This window comes from Rhineura floridana, chromosome 5 (assembly GCF_030035675.1).
Source record: "Rhineura floridana isolate rRhiFlo1 chromosome 5, rRhiFlo1.hap2, whole genome shotgun sequence".
NCBI lineage: Eukaryota > Metazoa > Chordata > Lepidosauria > Squamata > Rhineuridae > Rhineura > Rhineura floridana.
In genome coordinates, this window is record NC_084484.1 from 69,774,442 (window position 1) to 69,787,892 (window position 13,451).

Here is a 13,451-nt window from a genome sequence, read left to right on the forward strand (position 1 = left end):
AATAACTTGGCCACACTCCATGACCTCTCACTGGCCATGCCCCCAGGACCTCTCAGCAACCCCACCAGGTCTAACAGTGCCAGCCACCATTGTCTCTCACACAACCCCTTTCCCCACCCAGCTACTGATTAATCTTGCAGCCACCCTCTTGCTTCCAGCCCTATTTACATGGCTGCTGCCAGACTAGGAGACCATTGTTAGAAGAGGGCAGTGAACAAAATGGGCCTTTTGTCTGACCCAGAAGGGTTTGATAGGTCGTAATCAATTTTTTTTACTTTATTGTTTTTAAAGGACAGATTCTCCATGCATTAGATCAATGGCACTTAAGTGAGCAGACTCTTGTGTACTTCACATCTGATCAAGGAGCACATCTTGAAGAAATATCAAGCAATGGAGAAATCCATGGTGGTTGCAATGGAATGTATAAAGGTATGAGTTGTCTAGTATTATTGTTCTGTCTTACATCTATAGCGTTATAAGAGATGAAAGATTTGTTCAATTGTAAACGTACTGGAATGTTCTACTTTCTAAAAAAAACTGAATGTACATTTAGAAAAAGACAGTGGATATTATTGCTGTTGGGGAATCACAACTATCTAAATAACAGTTGTAAAACTTAAAGAACATATATCAAGTAGTAGCACATTTATTACTGACATTCCATGTAACACATTTTTTGTAATGTTGCTCATTTACCCAGCTTCTAGTAATACTTCAAATCTTATTATAGCTTCCATTAACATGTGTAAAATCATAACACTCATTAGATTTTCTTTATCTCAGAATAAGCATGTCCTCGTCTCGTCAACTCAGTTGTCAGTCTTATTGAATTCAGTGGGGCTTATTCCTGCAAAAGTGGGGTTATGAATGGAGCCTTATTTATTTGTACATCACTTATCCATCCAACTCCAGTCTTTATTGAGCATTCGTTCTTATTTGTTTGTGGGGCAGTTATACAATAGTGAACATTTATCCTGCATTATCCTAGCAGAACTAGATCTGCACCTGAAATTGGGTATCTAATTAGTTTAATGAGCTTCCTGAGCTAGAGAGCACCTATTTCTAGATCATTTCCGGAATTTAGTTTTTATTTTTAAAAATTAAACAAATGACTAGCTGTGTAATTTCATATGATGCAAAGTTTGTATGATTAGGTAATTAAAAAGACATGTTGAAAAATGTGATCTAACTTTTAACATAAAATTACTAATTTTTGCTAGAAAAACAGTGTGTCCCATCTCTTAAATGCTGATTTGTATGTTACCATAGTGACATCGTTGCTGTTTCTTTGTGGATATATATGATCATACACTATGCTAATTGTCTATAAATAAAGAAGCACATGAGTTGGTTGAATTACATTACTCTAATATTAGATGAGTCAGCCCTAAGAAAATGTTACTATAGAATTTTGGATATTGCTGTAAGAACAATCATAAGAACATAAGAGGGCTACTGGATCAGATGCAAGGCCTACCTAGTCCAGCATACTGTTTCCACAGTAGACAACCAGATGCCTATGGGAAACCCACAAGCAGAACATGAGTGTGTAGTGTTCTCCCACTCATGATCCCAGCAACTGATATTCAGAGTAGCACACTGTCTCTGTTACTGGATGTAATATGCCCATCATGTTGATGGACTACAACTTCCTGACCACTGGCCATGTTGGCTGGGGCTAATGGGAACTGAAGTCCAACAATATCTAGAGGGCCACAGCTGAATCACCTCTATTGTCCACAGGCATTCTCCTGTGGGTTTGCTGTCAGTCAGATCAGAGGTGGGCCACTCGATGTCTGATGTAGAGGGCAGGATTTGTTGTCATGGTGACAGTATTGTTAAGTATAGGACTCTGCTTTTACATATGGGAATGACTACCTCCCATTCCCTTTTATAGGAGAAAATAAATGATTGCATGCTATTACGATGGGGATTAAAACTGCGTTTTGTGCCCCTGGTGATCAGATCTGCTTCTGTATGCATAAGGCTGTGTCTTCACCTGCAATGTCTCATCCTGGATTATTTTTCTTGGTCATGGTAAAATGTGGAATAAAGCTAGGAACAATTCAGCCATTCCAGTTATTTTACTTGCTTTGAATAATGTTCAGCGATCCTGAGAATACTTGCTCACCACACTTTTTAGTTTAAATATTCAGAACTATATTTACACTTTTCTTTGTCCTTTATCATTTGCTCAATATCAAAGTATAATTTGATCTTCAATGTTTAGATTAAGATGATTGATTTCAGAAAGGTCTGTGTGTATAGTTAAATGTTTAACTAAGAATGTCCATGTTTATCCAAATATCTTTTCTACTGAAAATAAGGATTATTAAGGCCTTATGTCCCAAATATAAAACATTTTCTACTCCAAGCTATAGAAAACCAGAAGAAAAAATAAAACAAAACATTGTATTTATATGCATGCAAATCTGCTATGGTTTGGACCATGTGGTTATCAGTTTATGTATACAAAATTATAGTGTAATTATACAAGAGCCACAAGAGTTCAATGGATGTTAAATTTAACGGTGTTAAATTGAAAATACCCCCATGCCATTGTGCTGCTTCCCATAAGCTCATTTCAAAACAAAATCTTACAAAACCTTTAGTCCTGAACTCAGAAACGCTTGCTTAACAGCCCTCCAAGTTTTCATGGTGATACACAAAACACTCAGAGAGAATTGAGAGTTCAAAGTGTAAAATAAGAGAAAAAAAATCAGACCCCTGTTGGACTTTTTCTGTCAGTGGTCTCATAATTTGTTGAAATTCATTAAAAATCAGCCATGTTCACAGAGTACCTCTAATCCTATTACTGACCTTTCCCTATACTCTGACCTTTCTGCAGTTTAAAAGTTTTTTAAAAATGCCTGTCTGGTTTTTAATTAATTTAAGAAATTTAACATTGGAGTCAATGATAAGCGAAGGCATGCTCAGTAAGAACCAACTGTCAGTGTTCTGAAAGCCAGACTCACAGCTGCTTGGCTTGGTTAGGCTAATCAGGTGGCTACACTCACACCAAACATTTATTTCAATTTAGACAGTCATGTCTTCCCCCAAAGAATCTGGGGAAGTGTAGTTTGTGAAGGGTGCTGAGAGGAGACTCCTATTTCCCTGACAGAGCTCCAGTGGCCAGAGTGGTCAATTGTCAGACCCTCTTCTGGGGATAGCACCTCTGTGAGGCATCTCCTAGCAGCTCTCAGTACCCTTCACAAAGGATTCTTGGGGAAAACCATGACTTAATAAAACCATGGAATAAATGTCTGGTTGGATGTGGCCAGTGATAGCTCTGGTTTAAATTTGGGTGGGATACTATATGTGCCAGCTGTAGAATGAAAAGGTGGGGGAAAGGCTGAAAAAACAATGATACTGTCCACAGTGTTTTGCTTTTGGAAAGGAAAGGGGCTTTCCCTTTGCCCAGTTCCCATCCACTTGATTTCCTCCCTTTCCCCTCCCCCTCCCTCCCCTTCTCTCTGCCTTTCCCCTCTTCCCCTCCCTGCCCCTCCCCCAGGTCAGTTTCACCTATCCTAAACATGATTGTACAGGACTAAATCCCAATGAACTGAAAAAGCATGCAAATTATCAAACCTGCCCTCCCCTCCTTAGCTCTCCCACCCTCCCCCTATCCTTCCAATCCCTTCCCCCCTACTTCCCCCTCCCCCTACTTCCCCTCCCTTCTTCCTTCCTTCTCCTCTTCTCCCATCTCCTACTCCCCCATGGTCAGTTTTACCTATCCTAAGCATGATTGCACAGGAATGATTCCCATTGAATTCAATACACATGCAAATGATTAGACCTCCCTTTCCCTTCCCCATCCCCCTCTCTCCTTCCCTTCACCTCCTCCTCCCTTGATCTTCCCTTCCCCCACTTCCTTCTTCCTCCTTCCCTGCCCACTCCAGCCCTACCTACCTCCCCTCTTCCTCCCCCTTGGTCAGTTTCACCTATCTTAAGCATGATTGCACGGGAGTAAATCCCACTGAAATCAATAAGCATGCAAATGATCAAACCTGCCCTCCTTCTCTCCTCCCTCTCCTGCCTGCTCCCCTCCCCCTCCTCCTCCCTGCCCTTCCTCTGTCCTTGCCTCCTCCCCCCCTGCCTTGCCCTTCCTCCTTCTCAGAGGCATATTACCAAATTCTTCCCAGCTACACAGGAAGTGGATTGGACTGTGAAAGACCAACCCAAACTGTGTTTGCATTTTGACAAATTTGTAGGGCAGTACACTATCTCAGAGGGGAGGTCAGGTCTCCTGCTGCCCCGGTGCATTCACTATGGCTGCTCAATTTCCCTGCTTTTTAGAGTTTGATAGAAATATCTGTTGGCTATAGGTACATTCCTAAACCGCAAGGGTTTCTTTTTGCCTATTGGTGAATTTTGTATCAGTATAGTGTTTGTGACGAGGATTTTCAGTAATGTATCTGCCATGTATGAACAGGTGAACACAAATCCAACCAATTAACCCGCTCATCTAAGATGCCGCAATCTACTCAACAGAAATTGTCACTAACCTAACTCAAAAGCTCTCAACAGATCTTCACAATTTGAACTCAATCATTTATCATCATGCACAGCCAGTTCAGAACCAACAATAAAGCATAAGTGCTTTTGGAGATAAAGTGGCTGGCTGCAGCTAGTGGGAATTGGATAAAAAATGGCATCAGTTGTATGGACTGAAAACTCTAGTTGTGAGGATAGTCTTCAGTTGAATAGTTTCACTTTAATTTATTTATAAAGTCATTTATATCTTGCCATTTGGCTTTAACAAGAGCCCCCAAGGAGGCTTGCAATTAAAATTACAATTAATACATGGCTAATATAATAACGTCTGAGACCATTGTGCAGAATCATTAAAGCATTAAACCGGAGGCCAGCACATTATAGCTAAAAACTATATAGAAGGGGGGGAAATCAGCAGAGGCCAAAGGTCTAGCAAAATAAAAATGTCTTGACATTGCATCAAAATGAATTTATTTCGTGTTTATTAAACAACTTTAATCTTGAATTTCTATTTTGCACATTTTGAATACCTTGACATTTTTCAGTCTGTTCATTCTCTGTTTCCTATCTCATTTAAAGTCTGGTTAGTTTAGTTTAAATGTTGCTGTTGCTGCTCTTGCTCTACTACTGAGATCTTTTCTTCTCTTTCTTGGTTATTCTAGTACTTGCTCATGAGATCAGATATTCCAAGCATCTCTGTGTTAGTAAAGTCAGAGATTATTTAGGAATTTCCTGGTTATAAGTGGAATTATCATTGTTTTTATTTCCATTTTATTGAATCCAATCAAAGACTTGTTAAACTGAATCAAATAATTATAGCTTAGCAAAAACAGTAGTTTACATTTTATTTTCAGTTACATTGTGACTAAAAAGCACAGCCATGGTTTTTTTCCTATATGCTTTTGAATACCTCCAATTTAATTCAGGTTCTGTGCATTAGAGGTATGTGTTCAAAAGCCCCCAAGGCTGGATTTTAGGGTTCCAGGAGTGAGCCCAGGGCTGGCCCCTGCCATTAAGCAAAGTGAGGCAACTGTCTTCGGCAGCAATTGCTGGGAGAGCAGTAGCAGTTCCTCCTAAACTCCCCAGCCGTTCTCATCATGCGTGACCTGGACTTGCTGCTTGTAAACTGGGCTGTTGTCTCAGGCACAGTGCACTATCATGTCACCAGTGTTAAGGTAAGATTCAACTACCAGTCCCACTCAGCATTTATATGTGGAACAGGGCGGGAGCACCATTTGCCTCAGGCACCAAAATGTCTTGGGTCAGCCCATAGGTTACAGCTAAGGGACATTCCTGTGACTTGGGGACAGAACAGTAGTATTCCCTTAGCTTCTCTGATCAAGCTCACAGTGGATTTATGTATTTAAACTTTTGTATGCTGCCTTTCAGGGCAACCCTCCCAAATTGTTCATAACCTATTAATACTGTACTGTAATGTACTGCCTTCAAGTCGATTTCAGCTTATAGCGACCCTATGAATAGGGTTTTCATGAGGCTGAGAGGCAAAACATAAGGATATATTCTATACTAGATCATTTTTTAAAAGTGCACTACCAGCCATTTAAAACTGTCCAGACATTATGTATGTTTAGTCAACACTGCTATAAATGAGACATTAAAATCTCTAACCCAACTGAACTAAAGCTTTGACAGAATCTCTTTATATATTATATTTATGAATTATGTAAGTCTTCCTCTCATGCCATTTGACTGCTAACAGCTCTGCTTTACCCTGTGCCTCAGGCTGGTGTGGGATTAGGGAGCTTCACCAAGGTTGATCAGACAAACTCAGGGATCATGCAGCTCCTTTGTCCTTAAAGCATGGAAATTTCTCTGAGCTGAACAAGCGCAGGGACTCCACAGTTCCCAGAGCCAGCCAGTTGAATCCAACTAAATCATTGCACACATGGAACGACTTCTGCAAGAGCGATGGAACTTCTCTCTCCTTATGTATTGCCTCGCAATCTCCTCCAGAGAGTTGGGGAAAAACCCAGAACACATTTAGGGGAATGCAGGGGAAGGAGGCGGAAGTTCTGTTGCACCTGCAGAAGTTATTCCATGTGTTCAGTGATTTCATTGGAATGCTTACAACCAGATTATAGGGGCTCTTGGAGAGTTTTGTCTGAGTTATGATTGGTGTTCAGGACTTGGGGAAAACAAAACAAGAAAACTCAGACACACAGCTTTGAGTATGATATGGTTTACTTCAGTGTTCAACAATGGGTTCTCCCTCATCATACATAAATTTTGACTTTGAAACTCAAATTGAATTCTAATAAATATTCTGTATTTTTGCTGTCCAGTAAGACCGAAAACAGCTGATATTTTCACTGGGATTTTTCCCCATTTGTAATTAGCTTCATATTATAGATTTTGATTTTTAAAGTCATTTTTATGCTTTTGATCTTTAACATAATGTTGTAATTTATAAACTGTGAACAATAGTGTACGATTTGTGATCTAAATCTAACAATACAGCTGAAATGAAAGTACCTATGGGCTTTGCTGGCCCATGAATAATACAGCCATGGCAGTGGATGTATACTATAGCCAGCATGGATTTTTCGCATTCTGCAATGTTAAATTCAAAATACCCCCATGCCATTCTGATCCTTCCCATAAGCTCATTTCAAAACAAAACCTTACAAAGCTTATAGTCCTGAACTCAGAAACGCTTGCTTAACAGCCTTCTAAATTTTCATGGTGATACACAAAACAGTCAGAGAGAATTGAGAGTTCACCCCTCCCCTTCCAACTCCCTCCCTCCTCCCACTCCTTCTGCTCCCCATCCCCTTCTTCCTTCCCTCTACTCTCCCCTCCCCCTCCTCCTCCCCCATGTTCAGTTTTACCTATCCTAGCCATGACTGCACAGGAGTAAATCCCATTGAACTCAATAAACACGCAAATGATCAGACCTGCCTTTTCCCTCCCCTCTCCCTTCCTCCTCCCTTCTTCCTCTCCTTTCCTCTTCCTTCTTCCTCCTTCCCTGCCCACTCCAGGCTTCCCTCTCCATGGTCTGTTTTACCTATCCTAAGCATGATTGCATGGGAGTAAATCCCATTGAACTCAATAAACTTGCAAATGAACAAACCTACCTCCTCCTTCCCCCTCCTGTCTGCTCCCATCCCCTTCCTCCCTTCCCTATCCCCTGTGGTCAGTTTCACCAATCCTAAGCATGTTTGCAGGGGAGTAGATCCCACTGAACTCAATAAGCATGCAAATGATCGATCCATTTTCAGCAAACATGCACAGGATCTCATTTCTTACCTCCCAGATTATAAAGCAGAGAAATTCACTAAGAGGCAAAACAACTTGCAGTTTAAGAATGTACCTAGGGCAGTACAATATCTCAGAGAGGAGGTCAGGTCTCCTGCTGCCCTGGTGCATTCACTATAGCTGCCCGATTTCCCTGTTTTTTAAAGTTCGATAGAAATATCTGTTGGCTGTAGGTACATTCTTAAACTGCAAGGTTTTTTGCCTATTAGTGAATTATTCTTTTAATTTTCCCTGTTTCATGTATAGTGGGCCAGGCACTAGAATACTAGACTATTGCTTTGACTTTTTTAAAAATTTAGTTTCAACTCCTAAAGTTCTGGGATCTTTTCACTTGTGATAAGTGCTGTATTGACATGCAACAAAAGACTGCCCTTGATCCAACATTTTTACTCACTGCAGGATATTGCATTCCTAACCCTGCATTCAACCTCAGCAAAAAGAAACACAAACTGCTACCATATTGATTCTAAATTTAGTATCTATTATACTGTCAAGAGGATACAACTTGTGTTGTTATTTTCTGGAAAATATGCCATGTATCATCCTTTCATTTCCAGAAAGAATAGATTTTTCTACCATTTATTTGGTTGTCTTTGATGAAATTCTGTTGGACTTTTTTTCTGGCTAGCACATTCCAACTAGACAGATGTGTGTGTGTGTGTTCGTGTGTCTTTGAAAAAATGTGTATTCCATGTTCATGCTGCATTCTCATGGTGTTTTGTTGTCTACATTAGAAAAGAATGCTTAATGTTCATTCTCTTTCATGAAGCACTCCTATTTAAAATTTTGCTTCTTTCTCTGTTCATCTCTCATGGGGCGTCAGCACTGAAGGCAACATACTCTAGGACTGTTCTGCAAGGGACAGAAATGAAACAGACAAAGCTGTTGGCTGCAATCACTCACAAAATGGAGAAAGAGAAAGATGTTTAGATGACATTAAATAATTTTAAGAGTGCAAAATGTATTTGCTAGTGTCTTTGGAAACAATTAATCCAAGGGTTTGGTATATAAAAATTGCCGTAGTGGATTATACCAAAAGTCCATGTAGACTGCAGTTCTATACACATGTTCCTGAGAGTAAGCCTCAATGAAATCAATGGGAACTATTTTTGAGTAGACTTGTAAAGGACTTCACTGCTAGACCAGTATTCTGTTTCTGACATCCAGTTGTCCTTGGAAGGTCACAGTTTCACACCAGCATCTGCTAATGTTTCATGGGCAAATGTCAAACTTATGATAATATTTATTAGAAACTGGAAAAAGCTTTATCTAGCAAATTACCTATGACCAACACAATTTGTGACAATTCTCACCCACAAATAATTGCCTCCAAAGAAGACCCTGTGCATATGACACTTTACTATGCATTTATAAGCTGCAGGTCAGCATCAAATCCAAATTGGAAGTGTAATGCCCATGTAAATTAACACTTGGTTGTGGCAACCCCTTAATGATTTGTTTCATTTCAGCCTAACATTTATTTATCATCATTTGCAGGGAAGCCAAATAGCATGGAGATCCCCTTTTTAAAGAAGAGGATGTTATATTAATATAACAAATTTTCGCAACACATTTGTTTTCACAACAAGTTTTCACCAAATTTTCACAAATAAACCCTTTTTATTTTTCAATTTTCCTGGCTCAAACTCAACAATAACAAAATTGCCAATTGACCTCAGTATTTCAGTGAATGTCTCTGCTTCTGCACTTTCTTTCAGGAAAATCACATTTCCCATAGGGGCATTGTTCCTGTATTTGTGGTATTCATTTTAAATTGTGTGAAAAGATGGTTAGAAGCTTCTGCATGCTTCAAGAAAGGGGTGAGGGTCTAGTAGAGAAATATAAATTCTACACTTTTCTTAACCACACCCAGGTTGAAGTTCACTGAAAATTAACCTGAAAAGTGATCTAATTTCTACATGTATTAATATATAAATATATTATCTATCTTCTAAAAGCAGTAACATGTCCACCCTCCCCTTATCTGACTCGTCTTTCAGTTTGTAAGTTTTTTGAGGACAGGGCCTTGCTTCTTTTTGTAAAACTCTGTAAGATGACCTACATGGGTGGTATGGTGCAAATAATAGTCTAATAATTATTAAATTCTCAGGGAAAGAATTATGATAACCTTTAAAAAGGATTTAAATGACACACATGACAACACATTTATGCTATGTAAATTGCACACTGTGATGTTATGTTGGTCACAAGAATTATTGCATGTAAAACACACTTCAGGTATTATTTCATCACATTTTCTTAATGCTAAGAACTTCAAAGAAGATAATAAAATTAAAAATTATAGATTTTTATTTTCATTTGTTGGGGGGAGAACAGTATGGGTTTCTGCAATCAACATAACATGCTCAACCAACATAGGTTTTATTGTTTTAAGCTCATATGATTTTGTTCCTAGTGTAAACTTTCTTCTTAGTTTACCAAATGAGAAAGCAAAGCTATCAATTCAATAAAGGGTCATTAACCTATCACCTATTTTCTTGGAGAGGTCTTTAATTGAAGATTAGGAGGAAAAATAGATACATTCTGAGTCATCTTGCATGTCACACTTATGGTTGTTTTACTTATGTGTAAAATGCCATTTTCAAAAATTATTGCCAGATAATGAAACTTTGGAAAATTATATTTAAAATGGTACAGAACATGTTAACTATATATGAAAATGAAAAATGGATCTTTAGTAGGCATCATGGAATTGCCCTACTACCTCTGTAAACAGAAGCTCAATTTAATTCAGACAAATCTCTTTCTAATCCCTTTAAAAATGTTTTAAGTTTTATGTCATTTGTTTTAAACTGTTTTTAATGTTGTATTTTAAATTGTTGTGACCTACCCTGGCACCTTAGGGTGAAGGGCAGATGGTCATCCTCCTCATATCTTGAAATGCACTCTCTCCAAATCATCCATAATCTAATAAATCTCTAGCATTTTTGCCTATGGTTAACTGGCAGAAGCCAGCTCATGCAACCAAGCTTTTTTCTCCCCTAAAGCCCCTATACCTCCCCCAAACCCTCCCCAAAGGTTAGTTTCACTGCCGCCACTTGCACCAAGCAATGCAGGCTGCATTGTATGGGGCTGCAGTGGGAGGAGGAAATCACCCCAAACTGGTCAGAGGGATCTTGTGGCAATGGAGGTCCCACTACAGCAAGATCCCCCCTCCTAATTTCAGGCCATTCCCTCCTTGTATCTCATCCCCCTCCCTCTCCTTTTTGGTAAGCGCAGCGAAACTGCTAATGGGAGGCCAGGTATGCAGTGTCACCCATCCCTGCCAGGCACCCCAGCTCTCCAAGCCCCTGGATAAGGTTTTTTTTTAGGGTACAAAGGAAATGAGGGGAAGAAAAAGATTGGTTGTGTGAGCTGCCTTCCACCATCACAGCCACTGGATACAATCTTTGAAAAGGGCTGGCCCTACCAGTAGGCAGAGTGATGCAGTAATCCCCTAAGCTAGTTTGCTACCCTCAGGTGTAGTGCAGGACACTGTCCATCATTAGTGTTGATGTAAGATTCAACAACCAATCCGGCTGGCTTCTTTAAGTAGAATCATAGAATAGTAGAGTTGAAAGGGGCCTATATGGCCTTCAAGTCCAACCCCCTGCTCAATGCAGGAAACCAGCTTAAAGGAAAATAACTCAGTCTCCCTCTACAACAATCCTATTCCCACCTTGTGATATCCCTTTTTAGTGGGGTGACCACAATTGTACATAGTTCAATATTCCAAATGTTGCCACACCATAGATTTATAGAACACAATTGTAATACTTGCTGTTTTATTTTCCAATCCATTTCCTAATAATTCCCAGCACTGAATTTGTGATTTTCATTGCTACAGTATTCCAAGTAGTAATAGCATTGCAGGCCCAGGATTGCAACCAATTCAGATCACAACTGTGTTTGTGTTAAATAAGGATCTTATGACTAGGGTTGCCAGGTCAGAAGCATCCCAAAACCTGAGCTTTTAGGGGCGGGGCCAAGTGATGTCATGGGGCGGGCCTGAGTGATGTCACGGGGTGGGCCCGAGTGATGTCATTAAGCATGACATATTAAGCATCAATCACAGTTGCTTGGAGCGTACAATTAAAAAAAAAATCTGACTGGAAATTAAGCTAGACATCTTAGCTAAAAGATGGAGCCTGGGTAGGGAACATTTAATCTAGCCTACTTGCTTTCGGCAAGAAGGGTTTAAGTGCCTTCAGGCCAGGCCAGTCACCAGAAGGTCACTGTAGGAAAAAAAGAGCCTAGTGTTGTGGAGATGTTAGATGGGAGCATTCAGGAGTAAAGATGGATGCCCCTGAAGGCTGCAATTCTAAACACACGTACTAAGGGACTAAGCCCCCATAGAGCTCAACAGGACTTACTTCTGAGTAGATATAGTTTGGATTGTGCTGTTGGTAAAGCTTGACTAGGGATCCTCTGCAAAGACATCCATATCCAAGCAGGGTTGGCAACCCCCTGCCTGGAATGCCCTGCCCTTATCTTTTAATGTGGCTGCTCCAAACTTCTTTACAGATTTGACCCTTCACTTCAGAAAGAGGTCTGAGAAATGAGTAAAAGTAAGAAGATTCTCAACCCTTTCTGTCTGCATAGATGCCCTCATCCTTCCCCTGCGCCCAGCAGAAGCTCTGGGCCAGGCAGGACGCAGTGGCATCTCGTAGAGGACACCCTCCCCTTTGCTGGGGTATATGATTTGTGCTGTCCCAGATCAGATTTTGGGGTGGGTACCCCCAGTTACTTATTTTTTCTACGTGTTTTTGTCCATTTTGATTTTGCATAGATGCCCTCCTCCGTGCCCTGCGCCCAGCAGAAGCTCTGGGCCAGGAAGGACGCAGTGGCATCTCATAGAGGACACCCTCTCCTTTCATGGGGTTATGATTTGTCCTGTCCCAGAGTAGATTTTGGGGTGGGTGTGATGTTCCTATATTAATGTATATATGGTAAGTGTTGTTGTTTTAGAAGATACATGGTAAGTGGAGTGAAAGAGGAGGGGGAGTGAATGGGCAGTAGAATGCGAGATGATTGGCTGAGTGTTTAAAATGGCTGAATGTATAAAAGGAAGAGTGAGAGTGGAATCAGGGGGGGAGAAGAGAACTGAGTGGGTTGTTTGGTGGGGTTTAGAGAGTTGTTTACCAGGAGGGAGGTGGAGTTCGGATTAGTATTGAGTAAAACCATATGCTTATGTGCCTTAAGAAGAAATCTTGTTAATCTTGTTAGCTTTGTTATCTGTAATAAATACTTAATTTGGTTTACCAAAGGCCTGATCCTTGGCTGGGGTTTCACAGACCAGAAGGGAGGGTACGGTCATGACCAAGGCTGAAGGGGAACTGTAGCAAATGGTGGCAGCGGTGAAGAGAATAACAATACCAGTATTCAGAGTCTCTGGGAATACTAGTATTGGGACGTTACTGGTGGTTGCCTAGCAGGGGGATCTGTTGAGATCTGTGCTAGAGCGGGGAGAGAAACCATAAGAGAGAGCGGTCCGGACTGGTGGAGTCCCTGGTGGTGCCTACTGACAGGCAGTAGCCACGCGCAGGTAGGAATCTGACAGGGAGAGCCAGGGAAGGACGCATCACAGTGGGCACCCCCAATTACTTATTTTTCCTGTATGTCTTTTTCTGCTTTGATTTTGTATAGATGCCCTCTTCTGTGCCCTGCTCCCAGCAGAAGCT

At 40.6% G+C, this 13,451-nt stretch overlaps 1 protein-coding gene across 6 annotated transcripts in view; it reads left to right on the plus strand.

Moving 5' to 3' along the window:
* Positions 1–13,451, plus strand: part of STS (steroid sulfatase) — a 161,637-nt gene that overhangs the window by 101,380 nt on the left and 46,806 nt on the right. For all 6 annotated transcript variants that reach the window (XM_061627065.1, XM_061627066.1, XM_061627068.1 and 3 more), the window contains one exon: positions 292–429. In XM_061627065.1, the coding sequence (XP_061483049.1) occupies positions 292–429 (138 nt within the window). The remainder of the gene's footprint in view (positions 1–291; positions 430–13,451) is intronic.